General features: G+C 41.2%; 1 protein-coding gene across 9 annotated transcripts in view; it reads left to right on the forward strand.

Annotated features, from left to right (window-relative positions):
- Window positions 1-24,806, forward strand: part of PDE8A (phosphodiesterase 8A) — a 163,420-nt gene that overhangs the window by 24,862 nt on the left and 113,752 nt on the right. For 2 of the 9 annotated variants that reach the window (XM_080396303.1, XM_080396304.1), the window contains exon 1: window positions 3,772-5,417. The exons of 1 other annotated variant lie outside the window; for it this stretch is intronic. In XM_080396303.1, the coding sequence (XP_080252429.1) occupies window positions 5,157-5,417 (261 nt within the window). In that variant the 5' untranslated portion in view covers window positions 3,772-5,156. 6 more of the 9 variants (XR_013929603.1, XR_013929605.1, XR_013929607.1 and 3 more) reach the window with 6 other exon arrangements.

Consider the following 24,806-nt stretch of genomic DNA (forward strand, 5'->3'; position numbering starts at 1 on the left):
AGCACGCTGATATTTGTTGTTCATGCAGGTGTTAGTCCGTCATTTCTTCTGCATTATCCTGCCTGTCAGTGTCTTGGACATCTGAAATATTATCAGAATTTGATTTTGGCAGCAAACTTTTTCTCCCGGCCTTCATATGCATTTTTGTGTAACTGGACAGGAGTGAATTGTCCCAGTGTTTGTGCACAAACTTGTATAATGTGCAATGGGAAATGGTCAAGGGTTGTGTGAAATGGGTGCACACTGCTGATACATCAAGGGGAAGTGCTTTTGCTTATAGAAATCTGGGGGGAGATAGCAGACTTGGGGGGGCTAGTGGCAGAGATCTGGGAGTCAGTGTGTTTGTTCAGTCTTTTGTCAAAAAATGCACGATCTAATGTAATTTGTCCATGAGATGGATGGGGAAGTGGCTGAATACTGTAATTTTAAATCCTGTTAAAATGTTAAGCTTATGTATTTGTTCTCTAAATATTTTGATCTTCGACAGCACCCGCTTGCCTAGAGACCAAGCCAGCAATCATTCCAAGCTCTTTCCTAGCCTTCTTTCTTATTCTGTAGTCCTGAATGAAATTCAACCTTATTCTCCATAAATAACCTTTCTCATTCCCCAGCTGTCTCCTACAGCTAGTTCTCCTCTGACCTCTCACTTACTGACTGTGTACTGACCTTGCGCTTCCCCCACAGCTCTAATCTGCCAGCGTCTACACTCCTGTTCTTCCTCTGCTCTATTGCATTATTTCATTTCTTTTTTAATAATAAGGCCCACCATTTCCTGAGCTGCACTTCAGCAAATAAGCTTGAACAAGCCCCTTTATCCACAGAGTTCATATAGTGTAGTGACAAATAACTACCATCGGCAGTGATTTTGACATTTTCACCACTTCTCTCTGATTCTAGGCTGTAAGTAAATCTATACTTTCAACTGTATTTTTCTATTGGCGATAAAAACCAGCACCACTGTTTTCAAATCTAAGAGAAAGAAGCCAATGCCTTGTTCCTTGTTCAAATAGAAATGTTTCTCTTTAGTTGGATTTTCATCAGTATAGCAACAACTCCAGTGATTTCTCAACGGCTTTTATTAAACTACTAAGGGATTATTCAGGCATTTTATGCACACCTCATCCTCCCATTAAAGGCAGTGTGAGTTCTCATCTGAAAAATTTGCAAATAGAGGGTTTTTTTTGTTTGTTTGAAGTTAAGCTGTAGATTGAAACAATCAGAAACAATCTGCCTAGGGTTAGTTGTGGAAAAACTTTGGGAAAAGCAGCATTCCCCCCTACCTGCATCAGTATTTGTCTGTCAGAACTGAAGTATTGGTTGAATGGGAATTTGCCTCCAAAATGGAAAGCAGAGATGTGTTTAATATCAGTATTTTTTGAAATGACACCATGAAATGCGTGTTTCATCTTTGTGTAGCTGCAAATCAAACCCATTTGCTTTACAAAGTAGAAGGCTTAACTCTAGGTGTCAGCACTGCAAGCTGAATGTGGAGCTCTGAAAAGGAAATTTTGCTGTCTCTGACTCCTCCAGTGTCACCAGAAATAAAGTGCAATAGCAGTTTTGCTGACAGATCCATTAAGGCTGAAGAAAAGGAGAGCCCACACTTGTGGTTAATGGCACATGTAGGAATTCCAGCATTCTTTTCTTATACAGCCTCTTTCTAGCTGCACTTAAGTGTGTTTCTATTAATGGGATCTAGTAAATATTGTTTAACATAAAGGAGAGAATGAGGACAAGATGCCCACTGTTTAAAGCAGGTATGTTAAGGCTTTCCCTTCATTTGTTGTTAAGTGCTTATCTTTAGTGGGCATCCAAAGTGATGAGAGCGCACAGGAAGCCAGCATGTTTTTCTGGTTCTAACAGGCTATATAGATCAGCTAAATTAATGAGGTGGATGAAGTTTATGTGACTACTGTTGGTTATACTTGAAATTGCACAGTAGCAGAGACATTGGGGAAGGAAAGACTCGATTTTCCAGCCCTTAATGCTAGCAATTATGCGAAGTAAATAAAAGCATTTTGACGGTGCACGTACTGTAGTTATCTTGGAAAGCCACGTTTCTCAAGAGCACTGAATTTTTGGCTTTGCATCTCCTAACCTTGTGCTCTCATCTGCATCAAGTGATGCTGTTACATACATGAATGAAGAGCTTCTTTTTGCCATTCTTGCTGTCAATAGTCATCACTTATGTGCAAATTTTGCTTTTAATTATGCCCTGATCACATTTGTTATGTAGTTAAGGTACTGCTCAAAGGCTGACTGTTCTGAATGCACAGAAGTGCTCCTGCTGAATTGGCTTCTTCTGAAACACTTTGATTTCTGACAGGGGAGCACAAAATTGTTCATCATACAAATTTGGAGTGATTTATGTAGTTTCCTCCTGTGGAACATCATTTTCCCCTCCTCAGGTGCTGGAGCTTATTGACAAAAGTGAAGTCTCTGCTGTTTGGTTTTCACCATGCTCCTAAATGTAAAGTTTGATCAGGCCTTCCATAATCTGCCGTTGCCTCTGAGCTGTTGCTCAGCCAGTGAAAACAGGCTGTACCTCAGAGAGGAACCCTGGAGAGTCAGTGAGAGTAAAGTTTGGCAGAGCTATAAATGACATGGTGAAAAAAAAAAAAAAAAAAAGAAAGGCACACGTGGAACAGTGATAGGGCTCTTACAAGCCATCAGGTTGTAAGGTCTGCATTGTGAGTGTGGTCTGTGGTAGAGTAAGGTGCTGTACATCTGTCGTTGGACCCCAGCGGCACTTGAGCAGGTTCTTCTGCAGCACCCTTTGTCTGCAGCAGGAACTGGCCTGGCACTGGGCACAGTGCGGCAAACCGCCTTAGATGCTCTGGTTTGTCTCTTAAAGTATGTGCAGACATCTAGTCGCAAACACATCTATACCACAAGGAAATATAGCTACTTCCATATGATACAGAAACGAAAAAAAGTTTATTTTATGTACGTATTCAAGAATAAGCCTGTATGCAGTTCATTTTCCATGCCCTAGGGTCTGGCTCCACCTATGGCACCTTCCCTTTTCAGTCTTTGCACCCAAAAATACTTTCAATGAAATTGGCACGACCGGAGTTGAAAAGGAAGATGAGTGGAAGCAACAGCCAAGCCCGGACTGTGGCTGGCTCCTGGTCCCTGAGGAGCGGGGCCCCGCGCCCTCCCAGGGAAGCGGCTGGCCGGCTTGCCTAGGCCGAGCTCCCGGCCCCGCGCTGCCTCAGGAACGCTACAGGTGGATTTTGTTGGGTTTTGTTGTGGGTTTGTTTAACCACAGAGTAAGCAGCCCGCTGGGCACGGCGCGGCCGGCACCACGCACGGCACCGCCGCCACCGGCACCGCCGCCACAGCGCCTCGCCTCAGCCCTGGCGCGCGCGGCCCGCCAGCGGCTCGTGCTGGCGCTCCCGCCCCTCCCGCCGCAGCAGCCGGGCGCACGCGGAGCGGCGGTTTAAACTTCGCTCGCTCGGGTGGAGCCGCGGCGCGGCATTGGCCCTCGGCGGCTCATTTGCATTGACGCAGCGCGGGCCGGAGGTCAGCGCCGCCGGGTGCTTTTATTGGCTCCGCCGCTGTCAAGCGCCGGGGCCGCGCGGACGGGGGGCAGCGCGGGCGCGGGTGGGGGGTGGGGTGGCGGGGGGCGGCCGCGGCGGGGCGGGGGGCGGCGGCGCGGGGGGGTGCGCGGGCGGCCGTGGGGCGGGGCGGCCGTTGGGCGGGCAGGCGGGCGGGGCGGCGGAGGGGCCGCCGCCGCTGCTGAGGAACATCAATAATAACAAGGTGAGCGCAGAGCGAGGGAAGGCGGCTGCGAGGAGAGAGGCATTTCCCTTGCTGCAAGGGATGCAGACACCACGGCCCTGGGAATTAGAGCTCTCACCGCTGCAACCCTTTCCGCCGGGATGGGACGCTAGGATCGTTTTCTTTCTACTTCTCGATCTTTTTAATTTTTCCTCCTTTTTTTTTTTCTTAAATTTTAAATTTTTTTCCCCTCGCCGTTTCGCATCATTTCTCTGACCAGAAAATCCCCCCCAACATGGAGGCCCTTTGATGCCTCTGCCAGCGGAGCCGGCTGCTCCCGCGGCTCTGGGAAGCCCTCCGGGCCGTGCCCCGGTTCTCCGAGGGCCGCCCCGGGCGCTGAGAGGGGCTACCCGCCGCCCGGCCCGCTCCTGCCCCGCGGCGCTGCGCCGGGAGCCCGCGCCCCGCCGGGCGGGATGCCGCTGCGGCGGCCGGGGAGCCCCGCTGCCGCCTGACGGGGGGCGCTTCCTTCCGACGGCGGGACCCTGCATGTCACCCCCGCGGCGGCCGCCCGTCCGCGACGGAGGCGGTGCGGGACATGCCCAGCGCGGCGTGAGGGGCGCAGCCGGCTCCTGGGGGCGGCGGGGCGATTTCCCATTATTATTGTTATTTTTTTAATTATTTATTTTGGCCCCAAAGCACACCCCCGGCACAGCGCGGCGCCGAGCGGGACCGCGAGGAGTAAGCGCCGCTTGGCGGGGAGCGCGGAAGACCGAGGTGGGGAGCGGCCCCGCCGGCCCCGGGTTAATCGGTAACGCTGTGCAAACCCAGGTGGAAAATGCGCCCTGCTCCGGACTAGGAGGGAGGAGATGGTGCAGTGCCCCCGGCCGCTCTGAGCGCCGAGCCGAGAAGACGCTGGGGTGTGTGTGCGTGTGGTTTGGGGCTTGGGGTTTTTTGGGGGTTGGGTGTTTTTTTTTATTTTTGCTTTTTTATTTTTTTCCCGGCCCTCCTTTTTCTTTCCTTTTTTTTTTTTTTTTTCTTCCTGCTTTTCCCCAGAAGGAAAGAAAACCCTATCAAGATTCTCAGATGGCTTAGAAAAATTAATAATAATCTGTGAAAATACGAAGTCGACCGGTTCTTGATTTCCCCCCTTCCCTCCCCTCCAGCTCCCCAGCACACTGCTGTGATTGAGATAAAAGGACCCGTTTCCTGGAGGACGAGGAGAACAGACACGTTTCTGGTGGTGTAGAAGGGACCGATGGCAATGCTTCAGAGTGTAGCGGAGACGCAGGAAAGAGGTTCAACCTGTTAAAAAAATTAAGCAGGGGGAAAATACCAACGGGAAGGAAAGATACATATATATATATATATATATATACACACATATATATATATATACACACAATTTAGAAGTATTCCCCAGGTGGCCACAAAGCATGGGCTGTGTTCCAAGCACCAACCTCTCTGACAGCAGAGTGATCTGTCACAGTAGCAATGAGTCTGAGGAGTGCAATTCCCCTCACCAGACCAACACAACCATGTCTCAACAGCAGCAAGGCAACCCCGTCCCAGGATTATTCATTAAATGCTACAACACATCCACTTATGAGGTGAGGACTAATTCCTCTAAGAAAGACAAGAGGGAGAACAGCCAGAGCATGGAGGCAGAGGCCCAGACCAGCAGATCCAGTGTTAAGGTAAAAAGGGTGCTAAACATAAGCACTGTTTCTCTCAGAACACGATTTGGCTGTAGCGGTTTAACCCGAGGAGTTTCCCTGCCGAAGCGATACGTTGTGGGGGAGCTTTTCCTGGCTTGAGCTGTTACTTTCGTTTATAAGCTAATAAGTCTTGTGAAACAACTTTATAGATGTTCCCCAGCCTCTTTCTTCGTTCCACAAAATGAGCTTTCCTAAAAGGAGTTGTGCAGTTGTCCCCTCAGTCCTGCAGAGTCTGGGGTGTGGGTCTTGCCTGTGAACGCGGAGGGCCCCTCTGTCCATCCGTGGGGGAACCCTGAGGTGCATGAGAGCTGCACTGCCGCCGACTCCTCTGTTTGACATGTTTGTACTAGGTTGTCCAGTGTTGCTGTTTGTGCTTGTGCTGTGTGGAATCAGAGGCAAATCGCAGTCTGAAGCGATCTGCTAGCTGGGCTGATCAATTTGCATACCTCTTCCATTCACAAAGTTGAGAGTGACGGCTGTTTTTGCTCTGGGTACTGATTTACAACTTTTTGACCTTGTCTGTTGCTGCAAATAAGGTATTTTTTGGAGGTTTTTTGCATGTCTGTTAGTGCGCATACTTTTGTGTAGGGATGCAACAGAAGGCTGTATGAAGTCGACAGATATACTGAAAAAAATTGTGATTTGTGATTTTTTATTTTTGTAAAGTGAGAGAGTTAGTGATGTGGGGTGCTTGCTTGTCTGTTTACTTTCTATTGATGGCTTGTTTGTTTATGGGTTGTGCTTTAGTTCCTAATGCTATAGGTTTTGCTTGCTCTATATCTTGCTTTTTCGGAGGAACTGTCTCTATTTTGTAAAAATAAGTAATTGCAAATATATATAAAAACAAATCAAATTGTAGTAGCCCTGGGGATATTATATAACATGGCTGATCTGCTCTGGGTTACCGTGATAAGAGCTGAGATACATATGCCATAAATATAAAATACAAGCTTGCGTTGCAAGCAAGAACTAGCTAAATGTCAAGTGTTTTGCAGAATTGCAGAAACTCTAATGAGCTGTAGCTTTCTTAGGATTTTTACATGCTCATTAAGATGGCTTCTAGAGTACTGACCTGGAATAATTTTCTTCAGTTATGTGGGTGATTTTTTTTTTTAGTTGTTTACCTCCAGATTTAGTAATCTCAGTTCATAGGAGTTTAAAAAGAGTCTAGAAAATGAGAAGACACTTTGCAAGTATTGAGTTGGAGGAGGAATTAACAATACCTAAGAACATGTAGATGAATGGTGTTAAAACTAAGCTGAATTTTTGTGTTAATAACACTGTACAGGAAACTGAATGTTACAGCCCTGTTCCATAAGTATGTCTATCGTATGTGTATATTTAACATTGTAACCACAGTAAAGATACTTAAGTTGTCATCAGAATCCTGATAGTTGTTTCTGAATTTTTAATAGTGATTATAATTGCACATCACAAAATCTAAACCAAAAATATTCTTAAAATTTATATTCTTGGAGTTTGTCTTCTGTGTGGTTGCTTATGGGGGGGGGGGGGAGGGGAGGGAAACAATTCCTGAAGCATGCATGGGAAGCTGTGTTAATTTTGTTAAGTTTTATTGCCTAAGAACTTTGTAAAAATTCTTGTTACTAGGTTTGGATAATTCAGCCAGATGCTGTGCGGTTGATGTTGGTTCATATGCATACTGTAATCTCATTGGCAGCCATTCTGATTTTTATCACTCAGTCATACTTTCTGCCCTTGTCATCACTCTAAGCACATTGCTGTGAAACGATGGGGTTTGAGAAGTGAGAATGGAATTCTGTTTGTGATCAGCTGAATACAAAATCTGTTGGACATTACCACATCTGCATTATTTTCATGTGCAAAATCCTATAATACTCTTTAGAGCTATAAAGCAGCATGGTGTTTCATTCTCTGCTTTTACCATTAGTGTGTATAGTATGATCAGATTTACAGTTCTTAGTGTGCTAGACAACTGCGTTGTCTCAGAGGTTGTGCTGGAGAGGGATATGCTATCCTGTCACTGGAGAGCAGAGGTTTTCACAGTACAGTGAAGTTGTTTGGAAAGAAACAAAGTGTGGGAACGTTGAAGATATTGGATAGGACCCTGAAATTCCTGAAGCCAAAAGGAGTATTGGGCAAGATGTTGTGCTGTTCTGGAGTTAAAAGGAATTTTGATTTGAGAAAGAACTGTAAGAATTAAGGTGCTACTAGGAACTACTGCTGTTCTTCAGAGGGTGTAGTACATGCTTTATGGCCCCTGGGATACCCTCACACAAACACAAGATGCTACAAACTTTTTGTCCTTTGGCCAACGGTAGTGTCATCGGAATTTGTGTGAATAGCCAGTAACCTGCCTGAATGGTATTTTGACATGGTTTCAGGGCACTTTTATTGAAATTTACATTTACAGTCTTTTGTTGTATATGCATAGATTAAAGCCAAGAGAGTCCTGCGTTAGGGCTAAGAACAAAACTTGGCCCGGGTGTAAATCTCATATTTTCACTTTGGTTGACATTAGCATTATGTTTGTTAAAAATATGCATAATAGGTGGTGCAATAGATTTTATTCAATGTTTGTTAGCTGTAGTGCACATTTTTTCAGTTCAGAAAGTGTCATAAAAATAACCCATGCTAACTGTAAAATGGCATTATATATATATTGCTAATTAGCCCCAGAATTACTCTGGCTTTATGTTTATGGTTTATTATATCCTTCTTCTGGTCAAATAGCAGAGGATCATTATCTGGATGTGTGGTGTGAACATACTATATTTTATGCATCAATTTACAAACTGTAGCTAAAAAAGTTACCTGTTCATTCCTAATATGGAGACCCCTAAGTTTATTGATAGAAAATCAATTAACAAAGCAGAGCAGTCCTGAAAATGTGTACATGCAGAGATAAATGTCATATATGTGGTATATATGAGTTTTGGTGATAGTATGTGAGAAATGAAGGAGCTCTTTTAATAAATTATATTTGGTCATGGCACCTGTATCTCCATCCTTAATTAGTATTTTCATATGTGGCTTTCATTTGAAGATTTATGAGCATCTTGGAATAAGTGCCATATCTAAAAGTAAATCAGCCATAAAAACTCTTCCCCTAATTTTCAGTATATTGACTCCACAGCTTAAACTCTACTTTTCCGAGTAAAAGGTGAACAAGACTTAAATGTAGTTGTAAAAACAGTGACTGGGGTTTGATTGTCCAGGGCTACATTACAAATACCAAATGACGCTTACCCAGTACTGGTGCAAAGGACAGTTTTCCTGATTTTATTATTTATTTTTTTTCGTAGCTTTAAAAATCTCAAGGAAGTGGACTCAAAATCGTGATAGTCTTTTCCATATATATTAGTTATGATTTTATTTTTCAGACATTTGCGTTGTACAGTAAAGGGGCTTGGCTTCACAGAAACCTGCTTAAACACCTTCAGAATAATACCTCTGTTTAATCTGTAGCATAAGTGGAGTAAATGCTGGAATGGTATAAGGACTGCATGGGTATTTATTTAAAATTGGCTTGGGTATTCATAAGCATGTGCTGTCCCAACATCACATGTCTCTGTGTGTGTGTCACTCTTCTACAGTGCATTAATAAACACTGTAGCACATACATTGCGCGTTTATTTTGCTCTGTCATTCTTTTACATATGTGAGATTTCCTTCCTCTTCTCTTGTATAACTCTCCCTGTCGGGTGTACTTAACACAGAAATATGTGCGTTTGGGTGCAAGAGGATCAGAAAGTAAATCCAAACTTCTTTATTTTAAAATAAAAGTAGTCCTAAGGCAGCAGGGCTAAATGTGAAAGAGCCTTTTGATTTATCAGCTGATATGGCACAGCCAGTTTAAATCCATAGCCCTCCAGCCCCTTAGTTTTCTTCATTCAAACCGTGTGAAACTGCCTGAGAATTTTGCAGTCACTGCAAACCAATGGTTGCATAATTCTGCATATAGGAGGCTGTGTGCTATATTGTACCTGCAGTGCTGAATTGGATCTTGTTTCAGCATTTAACAGCATGTTATTTAGTCCGTTAAACTGTCTGCTCTTTTCCTGCCTGTCTGGTAATTCCTTTCCGTTGGAACACACGAGCTCTCCCTCCCTTTGAAACTCCCACATGTACTGTCCACTGAGGCCATCCACCCTCTCTGGATTCCTCCCTGTTGTCACTGAAACTGTCCTCAATCATTTCCCCAACAAACCTCCCATCACCGTTTCCCTCCCACTTCCACTGACGTCAGCTCTCCTGTACAGAGATTCTTGCTCCCACTGAGAGGATACTTCCCATGCTGAGAGACACAAACTTTTCCCAATCTTTATGGCTCCAGACTTTCAGGCTGCTTTTTATGCTGTTGGTGCAAGGCATGAACCCTTTTCTCCAGGGGATGGGAGTCCAGATTTTAAATGGCATGAAGTGAACTGGTGTAGTGACATTTGAACTGGGTTCATATTCAAGTCTACTACTTATTTTTACCTTTTAATTTCCTGTTTGTAATGTAAACTGGAAGAAAACCGAAGCTGTAAATCGCAGCGTATAGATTGCTGCACTACTAAGATAGCATAAGCTGTGCTTTCAGTTTTTAAAGCATTGTTATTGGTACCTCTCCTCATCAAGCAAACCAACGCATGCAAAATGTGTCATTGTATTTGAGGGCAATTCCTTTTGTGACTGACATGAGCAAGGGTAGACCCTGAAATTTTTGGAGTACTTACTATTGGTAAAAATTTGACCAAAACTTTCAGCTGTGAATTCATCTGACAGACACAAAACACAACTTCTCTCTGCCCTTTGCATTGTTCTTCGCTGCACCTGATCTGAGCTTGTTGTGTGTCTCTTCCCTGGTCATTTTAGGTAGTTAATTTCTATGCTTTTCCTCTTCTGCCACCTGATTGTGTCGATAGAGGAAGTACTAAACCCAAGCCTTTACTTCTGCAGTTACAGGTATTTATTTTACTGTGTTGTGCCCTTTGCATTCTTAATTGTATATGGGTCAGATTAAAGTGTAAGTACATCCACAGTGAGAAATTTTCTAGTTTGTAGAATGTACTTAAGCCAGGCAGAATGGGAGGTGGTATACTTATTAGTTCTCCCGCCCTTTCTACCATTCCCAGTATTACATGTGATGTGAAGTTCCAGTGCAAGGTACCGGTGTTGCCTTGCTATTTAAGGTGCCAGCAATTCAGATTTTGCATCCAAAATGCTACATCTAAATATAAATTAAAGATAAGAAATGGTGAAATAGTTACACTCACTTGCAGATACTTCTTGTTCAATGAATTTTAGACTAGGAGATGCTTACAGTCTATGTGAATATGAAGAATGTCTCATTAAGAAAGCTGCTCATAATTCATTTGAAACTTAGAAAAAATGCTGTTTGGAAACTATTTTACTTTCCATATTACGTACTTTAATTTCTGTTCCTCATGTCCAAGTAAATGTCCGTGTCAAGAAAATGAAAGGTATTTGAATGAGAATTGTCTTTAACAGGCATTGAAATTGTTATGTCCAACAGTTGCCACTACCAACAGTGATAAATTGCTGTTTTACTTTAGTTATTACATGAACATTTGTTCGCCCCTCTTGGCTCTCACCTTGAGAAGGGCTTCCAGAATTGGATTTCTAAAGCAATAGTAACAATCCACTGAAAGTATTCCTCTTCTTGAGCCTTTGGAATGCAACTGACTTTCAAATGAGTCCTCAAAGTAGAAATAAATATCTAGAGAGATGGACAGCTAAAGCTCTTACCTAGATCTCATCAAAAAGTGGAAGAAACCTAAAGCAAATATGGTAATGAGCAGACTGGCCCCAGGGTGAAATTGCTTCAGTACAAGCTTTACTTCAGTTGTCATTTTATCAGGGGACCACAGAAGCACCTGCACACTTAGGAGAACAATTTAGCATTGTGTTCTATTTTGGTGATGTGTATGGATATAATATGCCTGCATTGTAAACTGCTTTACCAGCCATGGATGGAATTAAAATACTGTTCGCCATGTTTCCGAAACCGCACAGAGGGCATGATTTCATGTCCACAGCACAGTTTTCCATCTGAATTGCAGTGTTCCATATGTCAGGCTTATTCATCTAGTGGAGGTTCGCTAGGAATTTGCTTGGCCCTGTGACATTCTATGCATTGCTATCCATCCATTAGGTAAAATAATCAGGTATCTTAATTTAACCATAATTTAAATTGGCACAGGATGACAAGATGCAAATTGAACAGCTTTAATGTGCACAACATACTGAATAGTTTTATTGGCCAGAGTCAGATTTTTAGGTTTTTGAAGGCAATCAGGGAAGTGATGTTCTTAAAGCCCTCTGCTTTTCTAAAAGATTTCGGCATCCAGCCCCTTTTAGATTGTTTCTTGAAATCCCCGTTAAGGCCAAAATGTAATAAATGATGTTGGTACACATGCTGCGAAATGAAATAGTGGAGTCTGTAATTTGTGCATTCTTCCAGACCATCCCCTTTCACTATGGGTTGAACTGTTGGCCTCAAATCAAACTCCCAGGCCCTTTTCTCCTCTTCCCAGTGAAGTCTGTAAGTCTGTCACTCTCCATAAAGTTACAAGCTTAGCTTTCTGTAAACCAGCTTCCACATGTATGGCTTTGTTTCAGGAGAAAGGAGGAGAGCGAGAACCTACTTTTTGACATGGAAATTCGTTGGCATGAATTAGGTTATATCTCTTTCCAGTGTGGTTGGCAAGGTAATTTGGGATGGTTTTTGATAGTGTTTTACATGTTTAAAGGTAGTCTGCATATGTATTTAGAGAGCTGATGTCCTTGCAAAGCAGAAGAACTTGGGTTAAAAAAGGAATATTCAAAATTTAAAAGCAGTTTTGGGAATAAAAATACTGTTGCTAATGAAAAACACTCTGATTCCTGTATGAGGGATTCAAATTAGGATTCCCACCTTTCCTTGGAGAAGGAGGAAATACAGCTTTTGATTCTGCTACTTTATGATGTTATAGCCAATTCTTGAACACTAGATCCCTAGAAATTAGGATAACATACTTTTATTTGTACAAAGACAATCTCCTTTTTGGCTAGGTAGGTCTTTCATTCCAAAGTGTGAATTATATAGATACTGTTTCAAGGATTATTTTTTTTAATATCAGGATAGAAACTAATCTGTTAAATAATATTTGTAACAGATATAAGTTGTGTCTGTTTCTTTGTTGGAGATGAGAATTCACTCTTTTTGCAAAATGGGAGTTATTTTGCATGTTAATTTGAAATTTGCACAGGAAACTTCAAACATTTTGTATGCTTGGGAAGATCAAACCTTTTCAAGTAAGAGGTATTTTTCTGTGTAAGTTAAACATTTTACATAGTGACATGAACAAATTTCTGATTGTTAAGGGAAAAATGGTAACCTTGAAATCTTTTAATTGTTTTTTGGATTTCCCAGTTTCCTAAGTAAATCCATACAAAGAAAACACAGAATCACTGGGCAAATATGAAAGAATGACATCCTCTACTTCCCATTGTTTTTAACTTCGAGTTAGCAATGACCTTTAGCTCCCCACTGGGATGTGGTGGAAACTTTGAGGCCCCATCTTGTCACTAAAAGACAACTTAATTTTAAAGTTACACATTTACCATTGCTTTCTGTCTTTCATTTTGAGGTTCTGTTAGCTCTAATAAAATTTAATCAGACAAATAACCTCAGTAAGCAAGCAAATTAAACCATCTTTATAAGGATCTTGTTTGAAAAAACTATGCAGATGTTTAATTAAAGCACAACAAAAGAACCTCTATCTGCATTGAATACAGTCTTCCTGTATTTAGGAGTACCTACTCTCCATTGTCAGATGACACAAATTCATACTGAATTATCAGGATTGGGTCTCTTCAGACACTGAAGTGTAGAACTATTTTACAACAGTGGTTTTAATTCCAAGTTTTTAAATGGACAAACGTTATCTGTGTGATAGATAGGTAAAGATCAGTGTTCAGCTGAGATGACTGAGTTTGCAGATGTATATTTCTTTTTTTTTAAATACTGCCTGCTGTTTCTTTCAATTTTTAAGGTTTTAGGGGTTTTTCGTTTTGTTGTGGGGTTTCTTGTATGTGTGGTTTTTGGTGTCTTCCCCCCCCCCCCCCCCCCAAAAAAAAAAAAAAAAAAAAAAAAAGTGAGAAATTCCACAAATGGTTGAGTACAACCACACCAACTAATTTGGTAACTTGAAGCAGAAGTGACTTGCCTTGCACACTACTGTAGTTTTAACTGCCTGGTGAAATTGCACTTGTCCATGAGCTGTAACTCAGCGACAAATATCTCAGCATAGGATACGTTTCAGAAGGCAAGTCTACAAGTACTGGAATCCAGAGCTCTGCCACACACTGAAGTGTGGACAGCACTGGGATTTCTGGCAAGGTATCTCCATTTTATTTTTTAAAACAAAGCAAATCATTATTTTTAAATACTGAAGAGGTTTATCGGTGGGCCAAATTCTGACTAAAATGACAGTCCTTCAATCCCATTAAAATCTGTGGGCTCAGGGGGTGTACCTGAGGCAGAACTTGGACTGCTGCGTTTACCTCTCACTGTGGTAGAAAATAGCTCCCTGTTGGAGAGGTGACTTGAAAATAAAAAATAGTGGCAATAATATTTGTATTAAGGGCTAAGTTATTTTCTGTCGTTCCAGAAAGACACCAGTGTAGCTCCAGTGAGCAAGTTCCCAGCTGTACTGAAACTGGTGGCAAAGTTCTTAAAGTTTTCGGAACAGCCAGAATTTGATCTCTGGTCTGTAAGCAAAACTTACCTTATCTGCACTTCAGAGAAGCCAGGTATCAGCCCTTATGGCTGGGTCCCACATTTTATGATTGCTTAATCCATAGCTAATGCAGAAAACTACCAATAATTGATATTATTAACTGTCTAATGATGGGAGTAATGGGATAGAAAATTGATTTATTTTTCTTTTTCTGAGCGTCATACGGCAGTGAGGGCTGTTCTCAGGCAGTAGCTGCATAGAGAATATAAATGGCTGTGGCTTCAGGTCGTAAATTAAATCTGCCCATCTGTTGCTGTTCTTGAGAGTAGTGACTCTCAAAACTTAAAATTTCTAGGCATTCAAAAGGACTTTTTTCTACATATTCATACTTGTGTAGTTCTCCACTTTAATCTGAAGTGTGTTGGGATGTGTTCTGTTACCTGGTGCTTTGTGGTTGCAGATGATCATTCTGTAAGTAATGATGCAGAGTGTGGCCAAGGCTAGAGATACTGAACTGAGATCAGAAGAACCAGGCTGCCACTGGTTAGTGTGTGGCTTTTTGTCCAACTCGCTGTGTGTTTCTACTTGAATGCTTCATCCTGGTTATGTATCATGCAGGATCGGGGCCATTATATTACCTGGAACATAAGACTTGCACTCAGGTCAAACTGTCCACGTAATGCAGTGCTTTGTCTCTTAACAGCACTCGGCAGAGTGTGCTTTGGAGAGAGATGCAAGGAATCTATTTAAAGGTACAAAAATGAGAAGAGTTTTTCATGTTCCTCTTCTGGGTTTAGTCTGGATATACTGATTTACTTCTCATTTTTCAGAATTTTTGCATGAAATATGATAATGATATTTTAGTTTTATCTCCTTAAAACTTGGTTGCTAAGTTGACAAATGCAATAAAAAAAAATTGTACTCCTGAGTGGAATTTGTGAATGGAGGATTTATTTCCAAACCAGTGTTAGCACATACTTAGTGCTGAAACACCACCAGTGTGGATCATTTATGTTATTTTTTTCCTGCAAATACTGTTGCAGGCACAAAGAACAACTGATGAAAGTGTATAGAAGAAAGGAAGATGGATGAATTGTAACTAAATATGGGTATGCATTTTGAAGAGGACTTCAAGACTAGAGAAGCTAGTGCTTTTTTCTGTACATAAGGCAGAGTGTCCTGCAGATGAAAAAAAGCTGAGGATAATGTTGGTATTTTAGAGGAACAAAACATTTTAAAGCCACGCAAAGAGGGTTTTGCAAACACAAACAGCTTTTGTTTTGTTAACAACTGCACTGAGAGAAAACGTCCTGTGAACTCAGGCACTGCTTCATGCTTCCATTGATTCTGTTGTAACTTTTAATTTCATATTTGATTTCTTTTTGCCTTTGCCATGGAAGTGATCTGCTTTCTGCAGAATTTCAGTTGAAAGGGCTGTTCTGCTTATACTGTTAGTTATGTTACCGTGTGTCCTCAGTTCTGCCTTGTTCCTTGCTATTTAATGCTATGGAGCTGAGATCTGTCATGAGAACAGTCAGGTCAAATTCAGTGGTAGTGCTGTCAGTCGCAGCCCCTAAGTCTAGTGGTGATACTTTTCCCCTCAGTGAATAAAATTTAACCTTCTAAAGTATGGAATATTTTACTTTGGGGCAGCTGCTGACTTTTCAGGAAGGCATCATGTTTTCTGAAATACTGTTGCAAGTTACAGCTCTCTAAAACGAGTATGTTGGAGCAGTAGCTAGTTGGGGACCTAGTTTCCTCCAAAAAGCACTTGCACAGCCTTTTCGCAGTGCCCTGCCTCTGGCAGTGGTACAGAGCAGCAAGAACCAGCTTCTCTGGGATAAGCGAGATGTAGCTTTTATGATCCTTGGTAATAATAATAAAAACTCATTAAACTGGTCAGTGAGGAAGCTGATCTATCCCTCTCACCCCTGGCTTTATCCTTCTCACCAGAGATGACAGTATTTGCCCCTGAAGGACAGGTAGTAGTGTCAGCCTGCTGTCTTGGTAGCAAATATTAAAAAAATAGAATTTTGGTAGATGTTTTTTACTGTTGGTTCCTAAAACTAAATATTGATATATTAGCTTGTGATATTTTACTGAAAAACACATTCTTCTGTCACTGTTGATATGTTATAACGTTTGGAAGGTTGGTTTTGGTTTTTTTTTTTTGCATCAGTGCAAAGCCTCAAAGTTAGAGTGGGAGCAGGGCAGAGGGAGCAAGCCCTGTTAGTGGTTGGCGGGAGGTATGGGAAGTCTAACGGCTTCTCTGATCCTCAGGCTTAGCCCTAGTCACACTGTGACCATGGGAAAGTTGCCAGACACCAAATTTTCAAAGGAGCATGACTGAAGTTCACATTTTCTAAAAAGCTAAGCTCTCTTGTGAATTGCTTACAGTGAGATTCATAGCTGGACTGTCAAAAAAGTGAGCTGAAATTGCCATCTCTTATTTTGCCAGTTAAACTAAAAAGAACTTCTTTTTGGAGGTTACATAGTTCTGAAGTTTTCTCCTAACTTTATCTTGGCTGTTCTGATTGCTAAGAGTTCTTACAAGGCTCTCTTGTGCTCTTTGGGCAATATAAACACTCTTCTGCTAATATAAACCTGCTAAGGTTGTGGGACACTGTTCATGGGGTAAGTTTTGCTTTGTGTGGTCACCTTGCTGTGCTGGTATACAAAGTCTTAAGCGAACTAAAGAATTTTAAGGACTGTGGAAGTGGAATACACCTGATGCAGGTTCGGGGGATGGCAGTCCTTTCCTCTGTTCTGTGAGCCTTTGAGCTATGCTAGGAAATGCAGGCTGTGGATGTTAGGACGTAACTGTGATGTTCAGCTCTTTATATTATGGACAGGAGTTCTGTGGGTTAGGAGTTGCCTCCCTGATACTTTGCACTGCTTAGTCATTGCCTCCTAAATTTAATCATGTGGTCAAGAGCAGAGGCTAGTGTAGAATGTAAGTGGGGGATCCAGTGCTTGACTCTGAGGTCACTATGGGGAACGGTTTTGCTTGTAGGCTGCAGGAGTCTGTTACTACGCAGGGATCTTTACTTAGTTATGGAAAGACTGATTTGTCCTAAAAGGTTGAGAAACTCATCGTCATCAGTTGAAGCGAGGACACTCCCTCCCTCAGTCAGTTATTTCTTGAAGAGTGTGTTTGGCGAGGAGGCTGTGTGGTCTCTTGCCCTTTCTCCACGGATGACCTGCAAAGAAGAACTATCATCTCCCCTCAGGAAACCTCATACTTTTGGTCAGTGGCCCCTTACATTTTTTCCCCAGCTGACTGGCATTCCAGCTGACTGGTCAGAGAAGTACCCAGTTGCATCCACTTGTTAGGATTCGCTGTGCCAGTGCTATTCTGGTTCAGGATGAAGGTACCAAGGGAGCGTGTTCTGCTGAGCGTGTCTGAAAGCAGAGCGGTGCTTCCCTGGCTGCGGCCAATCACTTCGACTACACATTTCCTCTTACCCCTGTAACATTAAATACACATGTGAAATATTAACCTGGGAATCGTCAAATGCTTGACTACTGTTAGTTTTATGCCACTTCGTAAGAAATACAAGGACCTGTAAAGTACATAATTGTTGGGGTTTTTTTCTGGTTTTTTTTTCCCCTCCGTTTTGCAGAGAGGTGGGTGCAGGTGGAGGGCTTGGCATTTTTTTTCATCATCTTTCCCAACACTGGGAGGCCCCAAGCCAGCAGGTAGGATTTCTAGGAGATCCTCCTAAAGGAGGGGTCTCCACAGCCTGTTCTAAAATAGTTCAATGATTTTTAAGGTAAACCAACAAAACCTTTCATGTAGAGGGAAAAGCGTGACAGAGGATTGCCAGGGTGAAGGGATTATGGCTAACAGCACTGCATCTCTGCTGTTGCCGGGTGCTGCCAGAGGTCTTCATGTCCTTAAGAGTCTTAAGTTAGGTTTGGGAAACCTCAGCTTCTGTACTGAGGAACGAACTGAGGCCAGTGGTAATGGTCTGTTTAAATGCAAGTTCTTAAACCTGGATTCATTGATTGCTATAAATCAGTTTGATTACTACAGATATTTTTGTTGTAGAACGGACATGAGCCGACTGTCCAGAGGAATACGTACATACAGGATGTTTGCCAATTAGCTTGCAGTTAATTTAAATAGAATACAAACACCTCACTTCGTATACCCTAAGGCCTTATTTTTTTAATTTAGCTTGAAGAGGGTCTTTAACATGTGCTAACCTGGTTAAGGTACAGGAAAGATGGTTGTACATGTTGAAGTGCTTTGTTCAAAGACATGAACAACCCGGATGGAAATATATTTAGGGAGTGTAGAGCAGCTTGGTCTTCCTGATGGTCTCTGAAGTTGTCTGACTTCATCTCAGTAGCACAAACCTCTCAGATCATGGATGCCATGTCAATGTACCTTCTGGAGAACTCTGTACTGTGTGCTGAGAGCTTGGACCTTCACGTGAAGGTTTCTTCAAGAGGCTCTCCTTCCTCTCTCCAAGTCATACATATGTTTCTAGAGGTCAAGAAATTATCTCAAGAAATTATCACTGACTGTTCTCAAGTGCTTATGCTTCTTAACTCTCTAAAAATAGAAAAAAATATGAAGGTCCCCATTATGCTGGCACTGCCAGGGAGCTTTCTTTAAACACTTTGTAAAATAGCACTCTCTCTTACTAAATGAGTTCTTAATTTCTTGATTCAGAAAAGATACAGCACTTTTCTACAGTGCATAGCTGGGCACTTCAGAGCCTGCTTCTTTGCACAAAATTCTTGAAAGATGACTGTTAACTAAACATGGCTTAATTAAGTTGACAATTTCACAGCTACTTTGAACAGCTCATTAACTGCAGGATACAGCTTCTTTGCAGCCAGAGCTCCACAATACATCATACAGTGAACCTGCTGACAAGAGGGTACAACTTCCAACGCATGCTTCAAAAGATCAGATTTATTACTGCAGTCCTGCTTCTTCTAAAACCAGTTAAGGCTTCCTTTAACAGATACTGAAAATACTTTGATTTGTAGTTCAGTCCTACGTAGCGCTGCAGATACAACTTTGCATGTTAAAGCCAATGCTGTTTTACATACGCTGCCAAGCTGATAGCGGTGTTGGGGTGAGGACAAGTGGCTGTGGCTGGGTTGCGTGGGTTGCAGCTCCTGTTTGCAACTGAAGTTCTACAGTATTTTTTTCACTCGTTTTTAAACAATCATACATATGCAATTCCTTGTCACTCAGCTCACTTAAAAATAGAGAATAGTTCATTGTTATCTATTTCTTTAGAAATTAAATGATCTGTTTTATTTTTATGCTTTGTCCTTCCCCCCTTTCTCCCCTGATAGTAAAGAAAACTTAGTCTGAGAGCTGTAAAAGTACCTGCTGAAGGCAATGGAGGCTGAGCTTGCTGACAGCAGTGTAGCTAGCTGGGTTTCTTCAACTTGGCCTTGGAGAGAGAGCAAATACCCTTTCAAAGATTTTGCAGACTTCTGCTGCCCGTGATCCTGAAAATCCCATCATATGTTACAGAAACAAGTGTCTAGAGTCTTAGGTGATGAGACATCCTCCTCTCATCTCGAATGTTAATATTGCAATGATCTGTTCTTTACATTTGTGATTTCTTACTGACATGGCTGGAGTAAAGCCCTGCTCTAATTGCAGCAATACTGATACTACTGTGCTTGTGGCAGCATAGTTTATGCCATTTGAGAGTACAAATATAATGGTATATCTTCTTCCACAATAGAAAGTTTTCCTGTATTTCTTGACTTGTGGAATTATACTTAGGACACATTCCTAATTTAGGCGAAGACTTAATACAGTCAAGGCCAGGACTGTATGTTACCTAGTCTAGAAATGACAATGAGGGATTTGGATTTTTAATGTTTTATGCTGTAAAAATCTCTATTAAGGATATAGCAATGGGGAGAGGAGGGGGTGAAACATGCTTTTGTTAAACAGCTTGTTACATTTGTGGAACTGGTATAAAGTATTCCAGAAAAACCAGTTTTGCTAATGTTAATGCCATTTGCAATAAGAAAGTTTTCAGGACACGTGTTATACCTGTGCCAGGATCTAAGGACTGTGGAAGTGAAGCGAGAACCTGGTACAGAGTCAGCACATGGAGACCTTTTCCTCTGTGTTGAACTGTGGGTTCTGGCAGCTGATGGCTATGAGCAACTTGCCTGCTTTCATGATGCCTTTGCAGCAAGAATTTGTAGCAGTGAGAGCTCCCAGGAACTTTGTTAGCATTCTAAATGCTGCCATGACACTATTGGGGTTTTTTATTTTTTCCTCTTTTTGGACAGATAGATTTTAACAGGCAATAGTTTGGCTGAGATATGAAATCCTAATGTGGGTTTTTGCAAACCTTTGGTAAGAAAAGGCATTTTTTGTCAGCAAGACTTTGTAGGCTAGACGAGGCAGTGGAACAAACAGAGGGGAATAGTCCTTGAATCAGGACAAATAAATTATTGTTAATGGCCTTTGTCCTCTGTTGCTGTTTGTGTGCCTTTTTACTGTAGGACACTGCTCTTCAGAATGGGCTGTAAGTATGTGGCTCTGCATTCTGCAGCTTAGGTTATTAAGGAAAAGTTGGACTCTCAGTTAATTAATCACATTGTTTAGAACTGATATAATGTTAATAATAATCTCATGAAACTATTCTAGATGTATGTTTGAGTACAGGACAACTTATTATCGTACAGAAGCTACTGAATTGCCAGGTGTGATTTGGTAACAATTCGATAGTAATGCAAAAAGGCAATTTGCGATACAAATGTTGTCACAGGACAGCTGCTCCTGCAGCAGAACCAGCATTTTACTGCCTGTTTGCATCCTGGTAGTCTGTAGTTTTTGCTTTAACTTGTTCAGTTATACATAGAGGAGGTTTCTTCCTGCAGCCCCTTTTCTTCCTTTTGGCATTGTATTCTCCCTTCAACTGTCATTTTCATGTTTCTGATGCTCGTATATGCATGTATCTATACTTTTTTTGGATCACAAATAGTATATGGCCTCTCACTGATGAAACTCACTCAACTTCTCTCACTTTGTACTTTTTTTTTTTTTTTTTAAACTAAGTGCTTTTGTTGGGTGAAGATCTTTGGGGAAGGTCTAACTCCTTCCCACCCACTGGCATGCAACACTTATCCTAGAAATAACAGAATCTTTTTGTTTACAAAGAGGCATAGCTAGTAAACAGTTGTCCTCCTGAAAGTCTTTAGTTAGTACATAAAGTGTACTCTTAATCATTTGTACCAGGTCAATATCCCTTAAAATGCCATTATTACAAATCAATCTGATATTAGAGGAGTATTTTCATAGATGTGGACACAAACTCAAATAAACCAAAAAAAAATAATCTCTAATTTCAGCTAAAATGCATTAAACTTATTTCTAATCTGCTGTACTAGAAAAATGTTTTCTTGTCAGCTTTCAAAGTTGCAATGCTGTTCTATGCTTAAAATATTTTCCTCACTGACATTTTAAATTGCAGGTGTGTTCTTGTGTTGCTTAATCAAAAGAAGTAACATTGTGGGGAAAAAAATAGTTTTGTTTTTCATAGCACAAAACATAAATAATTAGTTGATCTGTGAGTTACTTTATTATAGTTTGTAGATGTGTCTTTTAGTTATTAAAATATGAATAGGGACTGTCATAAATGGCATTAAGCATCGACTCCTGGTCTTGTACGATTCAGCTGGTGCTGACGCAATTTCATAATAAAACCCAGTCATTTTCCATCTATCTTTGTAACCATGTCAGTTCAGATACTTGCTTTAAGAAGGGGATATCTGTATGAATGGTTGTGATTGAACTGAACTTTGATCTGAAATTAATTTTTTTTTCCCCATACTTGGGATCTTGAAATGCCTTCCTAAAGTATTGAATCTCCAAATAGTTTTCTGACAGCTTGCTTTTCGACAAGGACCAAGTGGAAGAAATTATTACTTTTCCTCCAGATACGCTCCCAACAACTGCCATAGTTTCAGGGTTTTTTTAAGGGATCATGTTTGTTGTGTCTCTAATGTAATTCACTGATATTTTACACCTTTCCGTAACCTTCGGAGCTTCCCATTCTCTCTTGCACTTGCAAAGCTGGTGACCATTACAGACAGGACTGAAAAGTGGTCCATGAGTGCCGCCTGGCTTTTGGAGCTGCATCCAGTAACTCCCTGCTTTGCCATCTGGTTTTGGGCCACCAGCTATTCCTCTTTGGTTTCTTGAGAGTAGTGTGAATAGACAGAGAGGCCTAACTCTCATCTTTAGTGCACTGAGGCTGGGATTTCATTTAAGTGGTATTACGCAAATAAACCAGAGCAGTGTGCTGGACTCTGAGATGAAGCCTTTTGCTTCTGTCTTTGTCCCCACGTTCTGGAGCCAAGCTGATGCTTGAAGCCCACAGAGTTAGTGAAAAGGCTGGTTTTCTCAGAGCTGTTCTGTTATTAACTGGTTTTGGCTACTCTTTTCCTGCCTGATATATCACTACCAAACACTGGAGGATGGTCTATGCTAGCTTTAGCCTACTGAGATCTCTTGGTGCCATGTTAGTGCTCCAGCATGTGTGCATGGTAGAGCACGTTGAGTGAACCCTGTGGGCTTGGAGAACTCTGTGCCAAACAAAACTTTCTAGCCTAGTTGAAGTCAACTATGTGTCAGTGGCTGGGATGGTAATGGTCGTCATTAATATAACAAACAGCCAAGTGCAGAAGTTACGAGAATTATGTGAATTTATGATGTTGTCATAAAAAAAGTCTGTAAAGTTAAGCACAGCACAAAAATATGCTAGTGTGTATTGGTACAGTATCTTTATGTAGGCTGGAGATAGGTTTGCCTGTTGTGGGGAGGCTCTTTATTGAATCGCAGCAGTCATTTCTTTTATATTTTATGATCTTCCAATTCAGTTCGTGGAAAATAAACCTAAAATATAATTATTGTGCATATTCAATTTTTGTTTTGTTTTTAATTTTTCTTTGTCTTTTTTATAGCATCTTTCCACAGTGCCATGCCCTCTATAAACATTAGGCTATTAAATTTTTGAAGCTCATGACAATGTTCTTCCATAGACGGTGCATTTGTTGGCATTTACAGGGTAAACGCCCTCCAAACGGAAACTAAGCAAGCCCAGTCTCTGTGGCATGCACAGTCCTCATGTGCCCTGGGATCAGGAGTCCCCAGCCTGCTTTCATGTCACTCACATGATGATGTTTCACACTTGGAGTAGATCTTTGCGTCAGCACTTACTCGCTTCGTGAAAATACTTCTCTTTTTAGAGAAAGCAATTGCTTGATTCTGATTGCTTTTAGTAAAATAGCAGCTTCTGAGGGCTAATAGGTAGGTATTCCTAAACTTTACAATTCCTTTCCAAGTGAGATTGCCCAAAAGGAACTTAGACAGCAACGGCAAATGTAGCAGATAGAAACTAAGAGAGTTGCCTGGAAGAGGCCTTCAGTATTTTCAGTGATTATTTTACAGCCACCAGATTCCTCTTTCAAAAATCCTTGAGATTGATCGCATTTTGCCTTGGAAAAGACTTTTGGGATCTAGAATGATATTTTACGTAGTGCTTCGTGGGTTTCATCACTCAAGCAGAAAGATAAGATGGCCAAATGGAAAAATGTTAACTTTGAATGATGTATAATGGTCAGTCAAGGCTATTGTGTAGCTTGTCAGTTTTTGACAGATAAGCAACTGTGGTGCAAGGACTACACATGGTTGTTAGTTTAAAAATTCTGATTTAGCGTTGTCTAAATTATAGAAGCCTTTTTTCTCTGTGTGATTTGGGTTATTTTTTTATTTTTGAATACAAATGATACCCAATTTTCCTGAAGCAATGTGTTAATCAAGGGCTTAATCGGTGAGATATTTGGAAAAAAATACCAAACCAAAAAACCCCAGTGGAAATATCTATAAAATAATTGTTTCTCATTCCACCAGTTAGAGGATTTCAGATGTCATTGCTAATATTCAGGAATGACAGACTGTACTTGAGAGTTTGGTATATTCTGCTCAGTTGGGCAACTGGAGTTCAAAATACGTTGCTGTGGAGGACAGAGGAGAGGGTCATGCTGCATTGAGGAAAATGGATTTAGGAAGCAAAACAAGTAATATACATTTTATTTATGTTAGCAGGCAGTAGTACATATAGTTTGTACAGGTCTTTGTAGTTGTTCTTGATGATCAGTCCAAAAAAGTGGAAAGTATTGGCACTAACAAGAAATCCCATCTTAAAATGTAAACTCACTAGGACAGGGATCATAATTTCCTGTATTTTTATAGGGCTGCTGTACACTTCAGTGTTTACACAGTACAAATTAAAAATAAAATAAAAATAGTGATGATGTTCAGGAAGTAAACTCTATGTTAATTCACTGTCTGAATGGCATACACTTTTCAAAAAGACATAAACTCATTCTTATTTATGCATAAGGAAAGTGCAAGTGTTGCATGTGCAATTAGAAGTAATTTAGTTCAGTAATAGATGACTTGTTCATCTGCTGCATACTTAATGATAACACTAGTATCCAGTGTCCCAGTTATTTACAGTAAAAAAATTAACACTAAAGCTATCAGTCTGAAGTTATCAATTGGAGAGGAAAAAGAATCAATCTTATTATAGGAAAAGAATATATTGCACATTTCTGTATATTTGCATGGCTATTTTTTAATAATTAAATGTATTTG

The sequence above is a fragment of the Falco punctatus genome (assembly GCF_963210335.1).
Source record: "Falco punctatus genome assembly, chromosome: 7".
In the NCBI taxonomy this organism is placed as follows: domain Eukaryota; kingdom Metazoa; phylum Chordata; class Aves; order Falconiformes; family Falconidae; genus Falco; species Falco punctatus.